The following is an 18592-nucleotide window of genomic DNA, read 5'->3' as shown; positions in this document are numbered from 1 at the left end:
AAACTCACAGAGATTTGCCTGCCTCTGCCTGTGCTAGGATTAAAGGCATATGCTACCACCGCCTGGTTCTTTATTTATTACTTTTTTAAAAAAATTATTCTTGTATTTATTATGTATACAGTGTTCTGCCTGCATATGGATGACTGTGAGCCTCCATGTGGTTGCTAGAAATTGAACTCAGGAGCTGCCAGTGCTCTTAACCTCTAAGCTATCTCTCCAGCCCCTCTGAACCATCTCTCCAGCCTGTGGACAAAGAACCAGTCCTCTTAACTGCTGAACCATCTCTCCAGCCCCATTTTTTTAAACTTTATTTTATGGCATTTGGTGTAAAGGTGTCAGATTCCCTGGAACTGGAGTTACAGACAGTTGTAAACTGCTGTGTAGGTGCTGGGAATTGAACCTTCATCTTCTGGGAGAGAAACCAATACTTTTAATCACTGAACCATCTTTCCAGTCCCAAATTTTATTTACTCAAACACATCTTTGCATCATCAAACAAAAGTTCCAGAGCATTAAAACAAATAGTGTTGACCCTAGAGTCCAATCACCAAGGAGGAATCGTCCCAAGAGACCATCTCTCACACCACAGCTGATGTAAAAGCATGAGGATTTTTATTAATTCTGTCATGACAGGGTCTTTCAGCATTATAGAGGCCAGAAAGACCCCGAATAGCTGGTACAGTCTACTTTTAAAGGAAAAAGCCACATAAGCAAGGTGGGTGTCTGGGGGTTGTTCTTTGACTGTTATAACTGGCTTATTTAAAAGGGCTATTATGAATAATTGGCTGGAGAGCAGTTGCCAGATCAGATGAGGTAAAAGGAAACATCTGAAGGTCACTTTGACCCCTTTCCCAGGGACTGAATCAAAAGGAACTGAGTCAACATCTTAAAGGTTATCTTGCCCCAGTTTCTGGAGAACATTCACAAAGACTCGGGAATGGAAAGTTCCCAACATTTCAGTACGTGTATGGGTAATTGTTAGATTCCTGGTTCCCAGGGCAGAGGGGAGCACTACTGCTGAGAGGCCTCAGAATGGTCAGAAATGGCTTTAGAGTTATTTTAGAGTTCTACAGTAGATGCTCAGTATATTGAAGAATCAACCAGCCATTGGAATTCTCCTGTATTTGTTACTAAAAAGATATCTGAGAAATGGAGAATGGTAACAGAGCTAAGAGCTATTAACAAAATGATTCAGCCAATGGGCTCTCTTCAGTCTGGAATTCTTTTGCCTTCTCTATTGCCTAAAGGATGACCTCTTATAGCCATTGATTTAGAGGAGTGTTTCTTCAGTAAACCTTTACAAGAAAAAGACAGAGAAAAATTTGCCTTCACAGTTCCTACTTAAGGATTCCCAGCCTGTTGAGAGATATCAATGGAAGATTCTCCCACAGGGAATTTTAAATAGCCCCACTCTTTGCTAATATTTTGTACAGTAGCCATAGGAAACAATATTCAAGCAGTTTCCTCAATCTATACTTTAGCATTACATGGATGACATTGGCTGATTCAAATATAAATAATTTAGAGAGGATGTTTGAAGAAGTAAAGAAATGATGTGTTGAGGATTACAAATTTTCCTGGAAAAAAAAAAGAAAGAGGACATTCTAGTAATTGTTTAGGCTATAAAATATGTTTACAAAGATTAGATCCCAAAAGGTACAAATCAGGAGAGATCAATTACAGATCTCTTAATGACTTTCAAAGATTGCTAGGAGACATTTCCTATTCTATTTATGGAACACCACTGGGGTAAGTCCTGATGAACTGAGTAATTTGGTCAAAATCTCAGACGGTGACAAGAACTTAAATAGTCCAAGAGAATTATCAGATGAAGCTGAGAGAGAATTGGCTTTGGTGGAAGAGAAAGTACAGAATGCATATCTGGATCGTGTGGGTCTGAAGCTTAACTGTCTTCGTCATGTTACCCTCCAAACATTCCCCTACAGAAATTTTAATGCAGAGGGAAGATGTTTTCTTAGAAAAGATCTTTATACCACATGAACAGCATAAAAAATTAAAATTATGTGGAAAAGCTCTCTGAGTTAATTCTGAAAGGAAAATTAAGACTTTGTCAATTAGAAGGAATAGGCTCAGCAGAGATTATAGTATCTTTTAATAATGATGAAATTGACAAATTATGGGCAGGAAGCAAACCCCAGTAATAGCTTGCAGTAATTTTTTGGAAGAGATTAACAACAAATATCCCCAAAGTAAGAGAATTTAAATTATAAAGAGAACTAACTAGGTCCATCATCGCATTGTACAGGACACACCAATACCTGGAGCCCCTTCATTCTATAGTGATGCAAATAAAATCAAGAAAGGAAGGTTACTTACCAGAAAATTTAAATGGATCTAAGCCCTTGGGATTCTGTCTGCATGACACATTTGTCCCTCACCACCTGTGGTTTGGATCCAACCTGCCAAGGTCCATCTCCTGCTGGATCATAATAGATACCTGCTTAGGGTTTTCTTTTGTCTGAACCTCTTTTACCTCATATTTCTAGTCCTTTTTGTCTACAAGAGGCTTTAAACTGCTAAGCAGTGCGGCTAGGACCTCTGCAGCAGCTTTGGTGGGTGGCTCTGCAGCATCTCAGATCATGAATGCCAAGCTTAAGCCCGTAGGCCTGGTCCAGAGATTCGTTTGACCTGGAGCCACATTCAGCCTTTCAGCTCTGGAATGCCAGTGCCCTGTACTGTGGCAGATATTTTTCACTGAGTTTTTTGTTTCTATCTGATGGGAAAAATCTGTTTAAGTGCTCTGCTATACAGCAAAATTTCTTTCTTTTCTTTATTTTTATTTTTTTATTTTATTTTTTTTCCAGACAGAGTTTTTCTGTAGCTTTGGAGCCTATCCTAATACTAGCTCTTGTAGACCAGGCAGGCCTCACAGAGATCCACCTGCCTCTGCCTCCTGAGTGCTGGGATTAGAGGTGCGTGTGTGCCACCACCACTGGGCACAGCAGAGTTTCTTAAAGGCATCATAACTTGTTTTTGCTTTCAACTTTCTCAGGCCCTACATGAAAAAAATGGGCCCATTTTGGAACACCAAAACATTGTTGATTTTATTTATTTATTTATTTATTTTTACTCTTTGCTCTTTCGGGGTCTGTCTCCCAGCTCCCAAATAAATACATGGAGACTTATTTTTACTTGTGAATGTCTGGCCTTAGCATGGTTTGTTACTATTCAGGCTCTCTTGACTTGAATTTTGAATTATCCTATCTAGAGAAACCTCAATTCCTTTCGCTGATTCTTGTTGTTGTAAAAGTCTGGCCTCTTGCTTGAATAGGCATTTGAAATGCCATAAAGGTCCGTTCTCCAGGACAGCAGAGGTCAGCTGATTCCAATCTTGAGGGGTTGCCCTGTTGCTGAGAGCCCAGGATTTTAACATCTCTCTAACAAAGGACGAATGTAGTCTATAATTCATAATTGGACATTATCGCCTTCATTGATAATTTTAACACGTAGAGCTTGTCCGTTAGAGATACCATATCCTCCTTGGACAGAATCCTCATGGCATGTACTGTGCCTTCTTGTATGGAAATCCTGTCAATTAATCTATCATACCCTTTTGATAAAGTCCAATTTTTATATTCAATGGTTTTAATCCTCTCAGCTAATGTTTCAGCATTTACAGTCATGAACTGGAGGTTATGAGTCATTTTGGTTGTCCCCTCCTTGAGAGCAGTGAAGTTCCCTTCTAAAGAAGCAATATCAGACTGTACCTTCTTGATATTTTGGTCAGTCGACCAAGTCATATCAGACAAAGATCTAGTCTCTTTCTTGAAAACTCCAAACTCTTTTTTGAGGAGGTTGGTGTCAGTCTGAATTGTCCTTAAGGTTTTAATCTCTGCCCTCAGCATTGCTGATTCAATCTTGAAGGACTGCATCGTTCTTATAACATATCCAAACACCAGAAAAGCGACAAGTCCCAGAAATAACCAAGTAAGAGGAATATCAGAAACCTCATGGAGGATATCCTCCATGGCACAATTAAAAAGGTCATTGAATTTTTGGATAGTAATATTTTTTGACATGTTCAATCAAAAGAAATTGTATTTATTTATTTGTTTTCAACTGAAAAGAAAAATCTTACCTGTAATGACCCTTGTCTGCCAGTAAGCTGCGGGGGCACACCTGAATCCATGTGGCAATGGCGCCGACCCGGAAAGCAAATTCTAAAATATAGATTCTCAAATCCAGAGGTTAAATTTATAGATCGAGTGCTGGGGGAAGACAGTGCCCAATGGGGGTAGCAAAAGCCAAGGAAGTTAGTTGCGCGGTCCTGCAAATGTGGCTAGGAACTGGCTAGACCTCAGGTGCGGTGTGCGCTCAGGCCGCTAGGCCCGCGCCACGTTGGGCGCCAGATGAAGCTGCAGGGCGATTGGTAAAGAAAAGTCCCCAGACTATCTTGATACAAAATATACAGCTTTAATAAACAGAAGTAAGACTTACAACAGCTTATACCAGAATCCAACCGATCCGTCTGGACGCAGGAGCCAGGCGAAAAGAGAGCTAGCGAGCGTGCTTACTAGGTTTATAGTCAGGCTTTTGCCTGAGGGCAGCATGCCCCGAAAACAGAATATGATTGGCTGAACTCCCCTATCACTTGTTTCCTAACTGCCCACAAACTTGTAGCAATCCTCCCAGTTCATGAACCTAGCATCACCAGTGCTGTGATTATTGGCATGTGCCACCACAATCAGCTCAGAATCCACTTTTCCCCAAATTACCCTTCATACCAATGGGACTGCGATCTTCCTCATGTATACACCTCATCATGTACCTTCCTCAGTTGAAGCTTGCTTCTCAGTGCTTAAGAAGACAAAGTTGGGGCTGGAGAAATAGTTCAGAGGTTAAGCGCACAGGCTGCTCTTCCAGTAGGTCCTGAGTTCAATTCCCAGCAACTACATGATGCCTCACAACCATCTGTAATGAGATTGGGTGCCCTCTTCTGACCTGAAGGCATTCATGCAGGCAGAATACTGTATACATAATAAATAAATCTTGGGAAAAATAAGAAGGCAAAGTCAGCCCTCACAGTTCTATCGCACATCTTCAAGAGTCTTTCTTTTTTTCTTTCTTTCTTGAGACAGGGTCTCTGTGTTGCTTTGGAGTCTTTCCTGGAACTAGCTCTTGTAGACAAGGATGGCCTCGAACTCACAGAGATCTACCTGCCTCTGCCTACTGAGTGCTAGGGTTAAAAGCATGCACCACTACTGCCCGACTAAAATAATTTATTTTACATACATTGGTATTTTGCCTGCATGTATCTCTGTGTGAGGGTGTCATATCTTGGAGTTACAGATAGTTGTTAGCTGCCATGTGGGTGCTAGGTATTGAACCCAAGTCCTCTGGAAGAGCAGTCGGTACTCTTAACAACTGAGCCATCTCTCCAGCCCTAAGGGTCTTTCACTGAGTGTTCTTTCTCACGGTCAGTGCCTCTGTTTCAGGTATGTCTCTCGAGTTCCCTGTCCTTTCTGACTACATTCTATTCACTCCCCACCCACCCCACCTCTCTTTCAGGGTTTCTCGGTGTAACCCTGGCTGTTCTGGAACTCGCTCTGTATACCAGGCTGGCCTCAAATTCAAGAGATCTTCCTGCTTCTGCCTCTGGGATTAAAGGTAGGCGACACCACTACCAAGGCTACCCATACTCATTTTTGAAAGGTGGAAAAACTCATCAAACTTGGTCACTTAGAGCGCCAAGATCATAGAGGATGATGTTCACGTTCCCAATACAGCCAGTCACACAGTTAATAATTCAAACTCAGCCTTCATGTAGAACATTCATTCATCAAATATCTACTGAGCCCGTGAAGACTAAACGTCCTGTTCCCCACGCCGAGGATACATCTATGAATAAAAGCACCAGGTTGTGGCGAAAGCTGCAAAGAAACCATCGGGTTGGTGTGTGATTGGCGGTTCAGTCAGGGACGGTTTTCTGGAATACTTTGAAGTGACGAATTTGAGAACGCCTTGCCTCGCGTGCGAATATCAAAAGGGAAGATAATCTCGAGGTCACGGGAGCAGCAGGCAACAGGCCGAGGAGGCAGAAACCAGCTGAGGTGGCTCGAGAGACATTAATGAGCGCTTGGAGGTGTGTGAAGCCGAAGCTCTGAGCTAGACTGGGGCAAGGTTTCCAAGGCCGACGCGGCCCCGGGTGTAGCAGGGCTGTGGGGACTGCATACTAACTGCACACCCGAGACGGCTTCCTCTAGGAGTGACACAGGATCTCCTCGGGGCTGTTGACCGCTTAACGATCGGACGCAGGAAGCCCGGGAGAGTCAGATGCAGAGCTCACGAAGAGCTGTGACTGGAACTCAGTCCCGAAAGGCGGGCGGAAGAGGCAGGTAGCGCCTCTTGTTGTGTGGGGGGGACTAACGGCGTGCTGCGCATGCGTACGTCTGCTCTTCCAGCTAGTCCGTTAGGGCTCCCGTGTCTAGAAGGGGCGTGACTGGGCTTCGACGCCGGAAGGGGGTTGGTTGGGCGGGGCTAGGAGGAGGAGGTGGCATCTGCGCGCGCGCGCGCGCGGGTGCGAACGGGAAACGCCGCGAGGGCCAGGCAGGGCGGTGGAGACGACGGACGGTGACCATGGCCGCGGCAGCGGGCGGCGGTCCCGGAGCGGCAGCAGGCGCCGTGGGTGCAGGGGGTGCGGCGGCGGCCTCGGGCTTGGCCGTGTACCGGCGGAAGGACGGGGGCCCTGCCAGCAAGTTTTGGGAAAGCCCGGATACGGTGTCCCAGCTGGATTCGGTGCGAGTCTGGCTGGGCAAGCACTACAAGAAGGTGGGTTCGCGCGCGCCCGTGGGGACCGAGGAGCCACGCGACGGGGGCTGGTGGTGGCTGCGAGCCTCGCGATTCTCGGGCCACCCCTCCCCCCCCCCCCCGCGCGCCACGAGGGACAACAAAGGCTGGCTTGGCTCTCGCCACGCCCCCGCGGGCGGCTGTAGGCACGCGGCGGGACGGGCCTTTGCTGCTGGCTCTCCCAAACCCACACACTCTCGCGTGGGAAGCCCCAGCTCGCACGCTTCTTCTGTGCAGAAGCAGCGGGAGCTGGGCAGAGTTGCAGGGCGTGTGTCTCCGGTCTTTTGTTAGCTGCCTTAGGTGTATGAACAAAGAGCTTAAAAGACTGAGCCCAGCGTGGTAGAAGTAGCTTGAAGTTTTGTTTAGACACCAATTTCTAAGCGGTTCGGTAATTAAGGTCTTGCTACCCAGTTTCCATTCGCTAAGGAACCTTGGATGATTGGCCTTGCGAGTTAATGTAGATTTAAACCCTGCAATAGGCTTGATACGGGACAGTGATGGGTTTTCACTTTTTTTGTACTTTTTGTGTTGTGTAAAGATGTGAGTACAGAAGTTCACGTCCTTAAGCGAGAACTCCGTTTATATCTATGTTTTCTTTGTAATGTTTATTTTTGACAAACCTCCCGTGTTTCTCCTATTTTCGAATGTACATTCTGCTGAGTCAGTTGTTTCACAAAGTTGTGATTTAACTCTTTGTTAATTTTTTTTTTAAAATTATATCTATCTATTTTGTTGGGGTGCATCCCGCTCCTATGTGGCTGTCAACTTAAGCGAAGTGATTCTCTAACACCAAATTGGTCCAGGAATCGAATTTAGGTGGTCAGTCCCCTTTACCCTACCGGCCCCAGTTATTGTTATAGTAAAATTGCTCCACTATGTCAGTGTTGAAGAATGACTCAAAACACTTCCTCTACTCCTCAAATTCAGCAATGTTTTCCCCATCGAGACCCCAGGATGTGTTTGAGATTTGTTCTTGATCCTAGTTAATGTTTAATTGTATCATCCTTAATAGTTGCTGAATAAGTGTTTGTCGAATGAATGAAATATTAAACTAGCACCTTGGGATTTAAATCATTTTGTAGTGTTCACTTAGCACTTAGGGTTAAGTGAACCCTAAGTTAGTTCCAGGGTTTGAACCCCAGTACCTTATGAAAGCTGGTACTAGTGGCTCACATCTGCAATCCTTTGGGAGGTATAAGCATGAAGATCAGAAGTACAAGGTTTTCCACTCTTACACAGGGAGCTCGAAGCTCAAGGCAAGCCTCGGCTACCAACACGAGATATTATCTCAGAAGAGTAAAAAAAAAAACAAAACCAAAAAACTAGTTCCTGACTTTGGGCTTGGGGTCTGCAGCTTGGTGGGTGAACTGTTGGTGTTTGACAGGGATCTTGGGTGTTTTGAGAAGTGACTGTGCTTGTAAGGCTTTATTTAAAGGCAGAAATAGTGTTGACTTATTTGTTCTTCGTGTACACTAAAGCATTTCTCGGTCTTCAACCCTCTTCAGGGTCTCACTGTGTAGCCTTGCCTGTCCTCGAACTTGCTCTTTGGACCAGGCTGACCTCGAACTCAAAGAGATCCTCTTGCCTGTCTCCCTAGTGCTGGAATTAGAGGCGTGCACCACTACCCTGGACTCACTAAGCATTTCTGTTGCCATGGAAAATGTGTTTCATACACCTAAAATTTGGTGTCGTGCCATTACTTAATAGATAATAGGAGGTAAAATAGCTTTCCCTCCAGCATCAGCTGTAGCCGTGTTTGAATCCCTGTCTTTTTCTTGCAGTATGTTCATGCAGATGCTCCTACCAATAAAGCGCTGGCTGGACTGGTGGTACAGCTTCTTCAGTTCCAAGAAGATGCCTTTGGGAAGCATGTCACCAACCCGGCTTTCACCAAACTACCTGTAAGTACATAGGATCTTCAGCTTCTGTTTTTCTTTTCTTTTCTTTTCTTTTCTTTCTTTCTTTCTTTCTTTCTTTCTTTCTTTCTTTCTTTCTTTCTTTTTTTTTTTTTTTGGCTTTTATTTTTGAGACAGGGTATCTCTGTATATCAGCCATGTCTGTCCTGGGACTTGTTTAGACCAGGCTGGCCTCAAAATCAGTTCACCTGACTCTGCCTCCCGAGTGCTGGGAGTAAAGGTGTGTGTCGCCACTTCTGGGCTCAGTTTCTGTACTTTGAAGTGTCACCTATGGCTGATTTCCCTTGCTATTGTGATTGGGGTGGGGTGGACACAACAACTGTACAGAGAAGTGTTTTGTTTGTTTTTGATACAGCTCTGGAACTGCCTCTGTATGGGAGGCTAGCTGATCCTTTTGCCTTCACTTCCGTGAGCTGGGTTTACAGGCATGTTCTGTTATCCTCAGCTTAGTGGTAGAATTCTTGCCTGCTGTCATTTAATGTGTAATGTGTTTTAGACTGCAACAAACATAAATACTCAATATTTTTGTGTTATGATTGCCATAGTTTCTGCTGTGCTGTATATACTGATACTTGTCTGTTAGACTCTTGTGACAAGAGTATATTTTGTGTTTTGTTTTTGTTTTTAATTTTATATGCATTGGTGTAAAGGTGTCAGATCCCTTGCTTGGAACTGGTCTTACAGACAGTTGTGAGCTGCAGTGTGGGTGTCAGGAATTGAACCAGGTCCTCTGGAAGAGCAGCCAGTGTGATTTTAACCACTGAAAATTCTCTCTAGCCCCATGTGGGATTTTTTTGTTGTGTTTTGTTTTCTGAGATAGGGTTTCTCTGTAGTTTGGAGTCTGCTGGCCTTGAACTCACAGTCACAGAGATCCTCCTGCCTCTGCCTTCTGAGTGCTGGGATTAAAGGCGTTCACCACCACTGCTTTTTTTTTTTTAAAATTTATTTATTTATTATGTATACAATATTCTTTCTGCATGTATGCCTGAAGAGGGCACCATACCTCATTTCGGATGGTTGTGAGCCACCATGTGGTTGCTGGTAATTGAACTCACGACCTTGGGAAGAGCAAGCAATGCTCTTAACCGCTGAGCCATCTCTCCAGCACCCACTGCTTTTTTTTTAATTAAAAAAAAATTAAATACCTGGGCAGTGGTGCCATATACCTTTAATCCCAGCACCTCAGATTAATCCCAGCACCTCAGAGACAGAAGCAAGAAGACCTCTGAGCTTGAGACCAATCTGATCTACAGAGCGAGTTCCAGGACAGCTAAGGCTACACAGAGAAATAAATCAAAAAATCAAAAAAATTAAGTTTAATTATTAATTAGTGTGTGATTGTATGTGTGCTGGCACATGCCTGCCATAGCATGCATGTGAAGGTCAGGACAACTTCCAGGAGTTGGTTTTCCTACCATGTGGGTAACAGGGACCAAATTTGGGTCATCCGTATTGGTAGAAGGCTCCTTGACCTGTGGTCCTCTCTCTTACACAAAATAAGTAAATAAATGTATAAAAGGGAAATAATTAACAGGATGCCTGTCCTGAACATCAGATACTTGCAGTACTGAAGTACAGAGCCAGAGTAAAAGTGTGCTTATTCGGAATTGAAGACTATTTTACTTTCTGGTTTTTGAGCTTAGGGCTTTGGCAAGTTCTGTAATAATCTTGTTTGACTGACTCAGACTAAAGGTCAGTATAGTTTTATACCTCTTCTTTGCGCTTTTTTTAATTTAATTTTTTTTTAAAAAAAAATACAAGCTATCTTTTTTCATTTTAGATACCAATCCCAGTTCCCACTCCCTCCCCTCCTCGCATTCCCTCCACCTTCCCCAGTTTTATACTTTTCAGATCATATCAGGGGACAGAAAGATAGATGACGAAGTGGTTGAAAGCTCTTGGCACCGTGCTGTGCGACCCTGAGTTGTTTCTCTGGAACCTGTATGGTGGAAGGAAAACAGGCTCCCTCACATTGTCTTATGTACACATTTCTGCTGCGGCACTTCTGTACCCTACCCACACACAAACCAAATCTATGCAGAATATTTTTGTCTTTTCAGACAGGGTCTTTCCACACAGCCTTGGCTGTCCTGGAACTCACTATGTTGACCAGAATGTCCTCTGCCTCCTGAGTGCTAGGAATAAAGGCATACACCACCACTTCTGGCTTATAAATGGAAATTTAATTATTTATTTATTTATTGAGACAGTCTCTTTCTGTATTCCTGCCTGTCTTGGAACTCACTCTGTAGACCAGGCTGGCCTTGAACTTTGATTTTGCCTCTGTTTTCCAAGTGCTGGAATTAAAATTTGTTACCCATTCCCAGCTAATAAAATTTTTAAAAAAGACTTAATCATTAATTTTTATCTACATGTTTGTCTCTGTTTCTGTGTGTGGGTATGCATGTGGTACACTTACATACATGCAGGCAAAACACCCATACACAAATTAAATTATGTAGTGATATAGTAATAATATAATAATTATGCAGTGTAATTTCTCAGATGTTATATGATTTAGAGTAAGATCTGCATAAAGTTCATTTTTTTTTTAATTTTTGAGATAGGATCTTTAGCTCTGGCTGTTCTAGAACAAAGTATTTTGTTTTCTTTTTTAAAGTCTGGTATAGAGATGCGGACCTTTAATCCCAGCACTTGGGAGGCAGAGACTGGTGGATCTCTGAATTCAAGGCCAGCATGGTCTACATAGTGAGTTCCAGGATAGCCAGAGTTGCGTAGTAAGACCTTGTCTCAGGAACAAACAAGAAAGGTATTTATTTTTTAAAATGATTCCCATTCTTTTCTTATTCCTAATATGAGTGTCATTCAAAGTGTCATCATCCAAAATGACATTACAAGGGACTGTAGACATGGGGATTTTAAATTCTGGGAACTAAACCATCATTTACTAAAAGGGTTTAGGGATTAGAGAATATTTTTAGTCATAAACCATAATTAAAAATAATTCATGGCTTAGTGCCAGTAGGACCAGATGTATTTCTTTTCCTCTCAAAATAGAATGCAGCATTTTCTCAAATGAAAGAGATGGTCCTGGTTTGCAGTACTGTAGAAGAAAATGGAATGAGAAAGACAAGTACAAAGCAAAGACATTTTTGTTGTAGTTTTATTTTTTGAGGTAGGTCTTACTGTGTACCATGCTGGCCTCCTAATGATCTCCCTTTCTCTGGCTCCTGAGTCTGGGATTAAAGGGTTTGTCATGCGTCACCACTGCCAGCTATTTATTTATTTAAAAAAATTTTAAAAATTATTTTGTGTATATGGATCTGTCTGAGTGCAGGTGTGTGTGCTTGAGTGCAGGACTTCTAGAAATCAGGAGAGCCTTAGATCTTCTAGAATTGGAGTTATAGATAGTTGTGAGCCACCATGTGAGTGTAGATAATTTAACTATGTCCTCTGCAAAAGTAGAAGTGCTGAACCATCTCTTCAGCCCAGTAAATGTAACGTTTGAGGGGTGGGTTTTCGAGACAGCTGTGTAACAGCTCAGACTGTCACGAAACTCACTTTGTAGACCAGGCTGGCCTCGAACTCACAGACATCTGTCTGCCTCTGTCTCCTGAGTGCTGGGATTAAAGCCGTGTACCACCACACCCGGCTTCAGTAAATATAATTTTAAAACTTGGGGGGGGGACATCTTGTTTAGCCTGATATTGTGGTTCATTCTTCTGGATTCAGTAAGGATGAATTCAGTGGGATGGTAGAAGGAAGGTTAAAGGTTAAAGTCAGTCTCAGCCACGTTGCTCATTGGAGGCCAGCATGGACTAAAGGAGACCCCGATTTGATAAAAGAGAAGTAGCTGGGAAGTGGTGGCACACATCTTTAATCCCAGCACTCTCGACAAAGGCAGGGAGAGAACTGAGTTTGAGGCCAAGCCTGGTCTACAGAGTGAGTTCCAGGACAGGCAGTGCTACACAGAAAAACACTATCTTGAAAACATACACTCTAAATAAATAAGGGAGTAAGTAAATAAATAAAAAATAATGTTGTAAGTCAGTCAGACCTGGTGGTTGAAGCATATAATCTGGGTTACTGAGAAGGCTGAGGTAAAAGTTTAAGATTGCCTGGGCTCAGAGTGAGGTTAAGGTTAGCCAGGGTATTTGAGAACCTGGCTTAGAAAGGAGGCCTGGCAGTGTAGTTCACTGGTAAAACATTTCATTTTTTTTTTTTTTTTTGACATGTAGGAGTCCTTTAGTTGAGTTTCAAGTATAAGATGAATGGTTGGATGAGAACTTTTATTTTCCTCTTGTGCAATTTGTCATCTTTAGGCAAAATGTTTTATGGATTTCAAAGCTGGAGGCACCTTGTGTCACATTCTTGGAGCTGCTTACAAGTACAAAAATGAACAGGGGTGGTAAGTTTTTTAAAAATTTATTTGCATGTTTTAATGTGATATTACTTGATGTGAAATCATATTCCCTTGTGTGTAGAGAATTCTGTAAGAATATTGATGTTAATGACAAGGTAAAGTCTGTTTTTTAAAAAAATTTTCTGTATTTAATTTATTTTGTATTTAATTTTTTAAATCTTGTTTCTCAAGAGTGTAGTTTCAGCCAGGTGTGGTGGTGCACCCTTTTCATACCAGCACTTGGGCCAGAGGCAGGCAGATCTCTGAGTCTCTAACCTTCTCAGACATCACAAAGAACTCACTTTCATTTTTTTTCTTACATTCAAGAAAAATTACAACTCTTTATTAGGTAAATAATATATTTAGTTTTTGTAGTTCTGGGAGATGAATGTAAAATTTTGTGTGTATGTACATAATAATGTATGTGCAGAGACCAACTGTGGAGTGGGCTGTCTCCATTCACCTTTATGTGATGGAGTTGGAACTCAGGTTTACCTACTGAACTCTCTTGCTGGTCCCTCTTGTTTAAATTTTTGGAGTACTCTTATAACTAATAGTCCTTAGTTTTGTTTTTTTTTCTTTCTTTCTTTTTTGGTTTTTTTCAAGACAGGGTTTCTCCATAGCTTTGGAACATGTCCTGGAACTAGCTCTTGTAGACCAGGCTGGCCTCAAACTCACAGAGATCCACCTGCCTCTGCCTCCCGAGTGCTGGGATTAAAGGTGTGCGCCACCACCACCTGGCTATTCCATAGTTTCTTTTTTGTCTTTCATCCATTTTTTTTTTCTGGGGGGTTTTTGAGTGCTCCTGAGTGCTGGGATTAAATGCATGCACCACTGCGTCCCAGCTCATCCATGTTTTGATTCTGGATAAAATCTTTGTGTTCTTTGGAGATGACTACAGTTGAAGACCACGGTGCTGGTGTGTACTCTCTCTCTCTGTGTGTGTGTGTGTCTGTCTGTCTGTCTGTCTGTCTGTCTGTCTCTCTCTCTCTGTTGTATGTGTTTAGTGGTTTGGCGTTTCGTTTGAGACAGAGTCTTACTGTATAGTCCCGTCTGGCCCAGAACTCCTCCCTGTGTACACTAGGCAGGGCTTAAACTCAAAAGAAACCAGCCTACTTCTGTCTCCAGAGTACTGGAATTAAAGGCATACACCTCCATACCCTGCCTGTGCTGGCTTTTTATCATCAACCTCTAGGTCACTTTTATGGTGTGATTTCTGATTTCGTTAGATGATTCCCCTTCCCACCTGTTTACCTCTGTATGTAACAACCCATCTGGACTATTGTCAACAGGACTGCAGTAGAAATGAGTGCAGCTATTGCGCTGACATATGTCACTGCATGTGCCCAGGAATGACATGTCTGTCTGTGTTTCACGGTTTGGGTAATTTTAAGTTTTCGAGGAGCCATACAAAAATTTTTGTTTGTTGGTTTTGTTTTTCTTTCTTTGTTCTTTTCCTTTTCTCTTTCTTTCTTTTTTTCTTTTTCTTTTTTTGGTCAGTCTGATATAAGCTAGAGTTATCTGAGAGGAAGGAACCTTAATTGAGAAAATATCCCTATTTTATTGACCTATAGCAAGCCTGTAGGCCATTTCCTGTACTGATCCCTTGGCAGGTGATCTAGGGATGACAAAGGATTAAAAAGCAAGCTGAGCAAGCCACAGAAATAAGCTATCGCCTGCACTCCTGTTGTCCCCGTTACAGTTCCTCTTGTCTTTGCTTCTCTGATTTTGGATTGTAACCCCTTGAACCAAATAAAACTAAAATATACACTGTTTAAATTACTGAGCTCACTTGTTTCTCACTCTCTCTTTCTTTTCCTTTTCACTACTTGGAACTCTACCTAGGGTTTTGAGCATACTTGCCAAGTGCTTTACAGCTAAGCTACACCCCCAGCCCATTCTGCTTAAATTTTTTTTTCCTAAAAATTCTTGTTTATTTATTTTGTTTGTTTTTTGAGATAGATATTTCACAGCCCTGACTGTCCTGGAACTTTTCTGTAGACCAGACAGACTTAGGACTCAGAACTTGCCTGCCCCTCCTTCCCTAGTGAACCACTATACCTGATTAAAAAACGTATTTTTAAACACAGTCTTACTATGTTGCTACACAGACTGTGTCTGTCTAGACACAGTCTCACTAAGTTGCTAGACAGACAGATAGGCAGGCCTTGAGTTTATATCACCATGCCTCTGTCTTCTTGAGAAGTCGAGATGTAGTCCTGAGCCACTAGGTTTAGCCTCATTAACATTTCTTCCAATGAATTAGGAGTTCTGTTTCTCCATTACCCTATTATTAACATTATTATTTTCTTTTATAGTCTTTGTAACTAGGATGATGTAGTTTGATTGTGTTGCTGTGTGTCTTGGTTACTGTTAGTTGCTGTGAAGAGACTCTATGACCAAGGCAACCATTTTTTTTTATTCATTTTTAAAAAAGATTTATTCATTTATTTATTTGTTTATTAACTATGTATACAGTATTCTGTCTGCATGTATGCCTACAGGCCAGAAGAGGGCACCAGATCTCATTACAGATGGTTAGGAGCTACTATGTGGTTGCTGGGCATTGAACTCAGTACCTCTGAACAGCAGCCAGGGCTCTTAACCGCTGAGCCATTGCTTCAGCCCCCAAGGCAACCATTATAAAGAAAGTTTTTAATTTAGGGACTTGTATGATTATTATGGTGGGAAGCTAGAGCAGTAGCTCTGAGCTTTTCATCCTGATCCTCAACCAACTGACAGAGAGAAAGACAATGAGCCGGTATAGGCTTTTGAAAGCTCAAAGCCTGCTCCTAGTGACACCCTCTTCACCAAGGTCTACTTCCTAATCCTTCCGAAATACTTGACTAACTGAGGACAAGAATTCCCATTCAACCACTGCGCTGATTAAACACTCTGACTAGAATGGGTTGGAAAAGGTTTATTTGGCCTACACTTCCAGGTCCCAGTCCATTGCTGAAGGTGTTCAGTGCAGGAGCTCATGCAAGGCCCTCCCACATCAGTCTAAAAATCTTACAGTCATGGCCACAAGCTAATCTGATTTAGACAATCTCTCAATTGAGATTTTTCTCAAATGACTCTAGGTTGTCAGTTGACAACTGATGCTACTTAGGATAGAAGAGATTTTGAATTGCATTTCCTTGATGTATCAGGTTTTCCATGTTGCCATTTGTATACTGTTTATGTTTGGGTTTTCTTTATTTTAAAGCCAGACTGTTATTTGAGTTCTTTGTAATAGATTCTGAAAAGTAACCTCTTATTAATGTGTATTTTCAAAAAGTGTTCAAAAAGTGGGTGTTTGGTACGAGTTTATAGTCTCAGCATTAGGAAGGTGAAGCAGGAGGATCAGGAGGAGTTAAGGATCCTCAGCCACACGGTGACTTTTGAGGCCAGCTTGAAACACATGAAATTTGTCTCTAAAAAATAGTTATCTATATTACCCTCAAGTTTCTGTGAGGAATGGTGGCCCGAGGATTGCCTCTCTAGCACTAAGATAGTTGTGAAGAGTGTATGTGTTAAATGGCATAATTAAATGCTTTCTCAATTAACATAGGCTTCAAAATGCAATCTAACAAGGATTCAAACCCACTGTCTCTTTCTCAAATTTGTACCTGCAGTTGGTTGTGTTTTGTTTTGTTTTGTTTTTGAGGTGGGATTTCTCTAGCTTTGGAGCCTGCCCTAGAACTAGCTTTGTAGACCAGGTTGGCCTCGAACTCACAGAGATCTGCCTGCCTTTGCCTCCCAAGTGCTGGGATTAGAGGTGTACCACCACTGTACCTGTACCACCTGTAGGCTGTTACTGTAGTTGAAAGTGACTTTCAGTAGCTTAGATAACATGATAGACCCATCCCTCTTTGTGTGTGATCCCTGTTTCCAGGTGTGAGTGACTCTAGGATTTTTCCATCCTTTATTTCCTGACATTAAACCCTTTGGTGATGGGTTTTAAAGTTCATAGTTTATCGTTATCATAAAAGTTTTTTTTTTTTAAACTGATTTTTGATCTCCCCACTCACCCACTCAGTAAGTTTGTGTTTTGTCTTATAAAGACTGACTATAGAACTCTTTTCATGGATCTGCTTTTAGGGTAACTGATTCATGGGCTAAGGATGTTGTCTGTGAGGACTCTTCCATTGTTGAGTCCTGCATTTACTTTTTCCCTATGTGCTGGAGATGCATATGTGATCATGTTTTGGAATTTGCTGGTACACTTTAGAATAATTTAACATGGTTTATTGTTAGATAAATTTTTATTTTTTATGTATATGTGTTTAATTTTTGGTTATGTGTGTATGTATGTATGTCTAGGTGTGTGTATATGTGAGTTTAGGTGTCAACGGAGGCCTGAAGAAGGCACCAAATCCTTTGGAGTTGGAGTTACAGGCAGTTGTGAACCCTGATGAATACATCAGAGATTTGGATTCTTGTGCTCCTGAGACCTACCCCAATGTAATACTGACATTGCCCTATTAGACCCTATATATCACATATAGGCTTGCTTGATATCACACACGTACACTGTCTGCGTTGCTGCCTGCCCACCTTCCTCTGTGACCCCTGGGAGAGAGCCTGGTACCATCAGAAGACAGAAGATGGGGTTTGGGTCTCTCTCTCTCTCTCTCTCTCTCTCTCTCTCTCTCTTTCTGTCTGTCTCTCATCTATTCTTCCATCTATGTATGCATCTATTGATTTATGTAATAGATTTTTTTGTTTGTTTGTTCTTTTTTTGTGACAGGGTTTCTCTCTAGTTTTTGAGTCAGTCCTGGAACTCGCTCTTGGAGACCAGGCCGCGTGCTGGAACTAAAGGCATGCATCATCACTTCCCGGTTAGAAGCCTTTGTAAAACGTGGGCAATTAGAGCTAAAAATTTCCTCATAGGACTGATTTTACTGTGTGCCAGGGTTAGTGTAGGGCTTTGCTTTAATTTTCTTGAGTGAATCCCCCCCCACCCCAACACCTGTCTCTTATTGTAGAGCTCTGTTTCATCTTCCATGAGCTCTGAGGGCACTTGGCTTGAGTATGATACACACAGAGACTTACTATTAAGGAAAGTTTAAGATCAAGATCCTTTCCTAACTCTGTGACCTTGCAATAGAGAAGTTTCAAAGGGTGTGCCTACAGCTCCACTGGACTTCTTTGATGGGCCTTTATCTGTTGCCTTTCCTGTAAACATTCTTGTTGGAGTTGGGAAATTGCTGATTTGAACTCGGGCAATTTCATTTTTTTAATTCAATTCTTTTTAATTAAATTAAATTTAATTAAAATTCAATTTTTTAAACAGAATTTATCTGTGTCATTTTGCCTGTCCTGAATCTCAGTCTGCAGAACAAGGTAGCCTTACACTCGCAGTGACCTGCCTGCCTTGGGCTCCCTGATCTCTGAGGTGTTTTATCATCTCTCTGAGTCTCTGCCTGGCTATCAATTTATCTATTAGTTTACTTATTTTTTTTTTTGTTGTTGTTATTTTCTGAGACAGGGATTCTCTCTGGCTTTGGAGTCTGTCCTGGAT

At 42.0% G+C, this 18592-nt stretch overlaps 1 protein-coding gene and 1 long non-coding RNA gene across 3 annotated transcripts in view; one reads left to right on the top strand and one right to left on the bottom strand.

Moving 5' to 3' along the window:
- Positions 1 to 590: 590 nt before the first annotated feature.
- LOC125393323 (uncharacterized) lies at positions 591 to 6374 on the bottom strand. The gene is made up of 3 exons (XR_007229771.3): positions 4100 to 6374; positions 2338 to 2437; positions 591 to 1577 (listed from the first exon to the last, which is right to left on the bottom strand). It is a non-coding gene; the product is annotated as an uncharacterized LOC125393323 (long non-coding RNA).
- Positions 6375 to 6554: 180 nt separating this feature from the next.
- The window catches only part of Smarcc1 (SWI/SNF related BAF chromatin remodeling complex subunit C1), a 116296-nt gene continuing 104258 nt past the window's right edge, over positions 6555 to 18592 (top strand). For both annotated transcript variants that reach the window (XM_085688895.2, XM_048424312.3), the window contains exons 1-3: positions 6555 to 6789; positions 8589 to 8708; positions 13007 to 13092. In XM_085688895.2, coding sequence (XP_085545021.1) covers positions 6598 to 6789; positions 8589 to 8708; positions 13007 to 13092 — 398 coding nt within the window. In that variant the 5' untranslated portion in view covers positions 6555 to 6597. The remainder of the gene's footprint in view (positions 6790 to 8588; positions 8709 to 13006; positions 13093 to 18592) is intronic.

This window comes from Myodes glareolus, chromosome 4 (genome assembly GCF_982192425.1).
Source record: "Myodes glareolus chromosome 4, mMyoGla1.1, whole genome shotgun sequence".
Classification (NCBI taxonomy): Eukaryota; Metazoa; Chordata; class Mammalia; order Rodentia; family Cricetidae; genus Myodes; species Myodes glareolus.
Note: the sequence above shows the minus strand (reverse complement) of the source record. Positions and strands in the feature narration are given on the sequence as shown.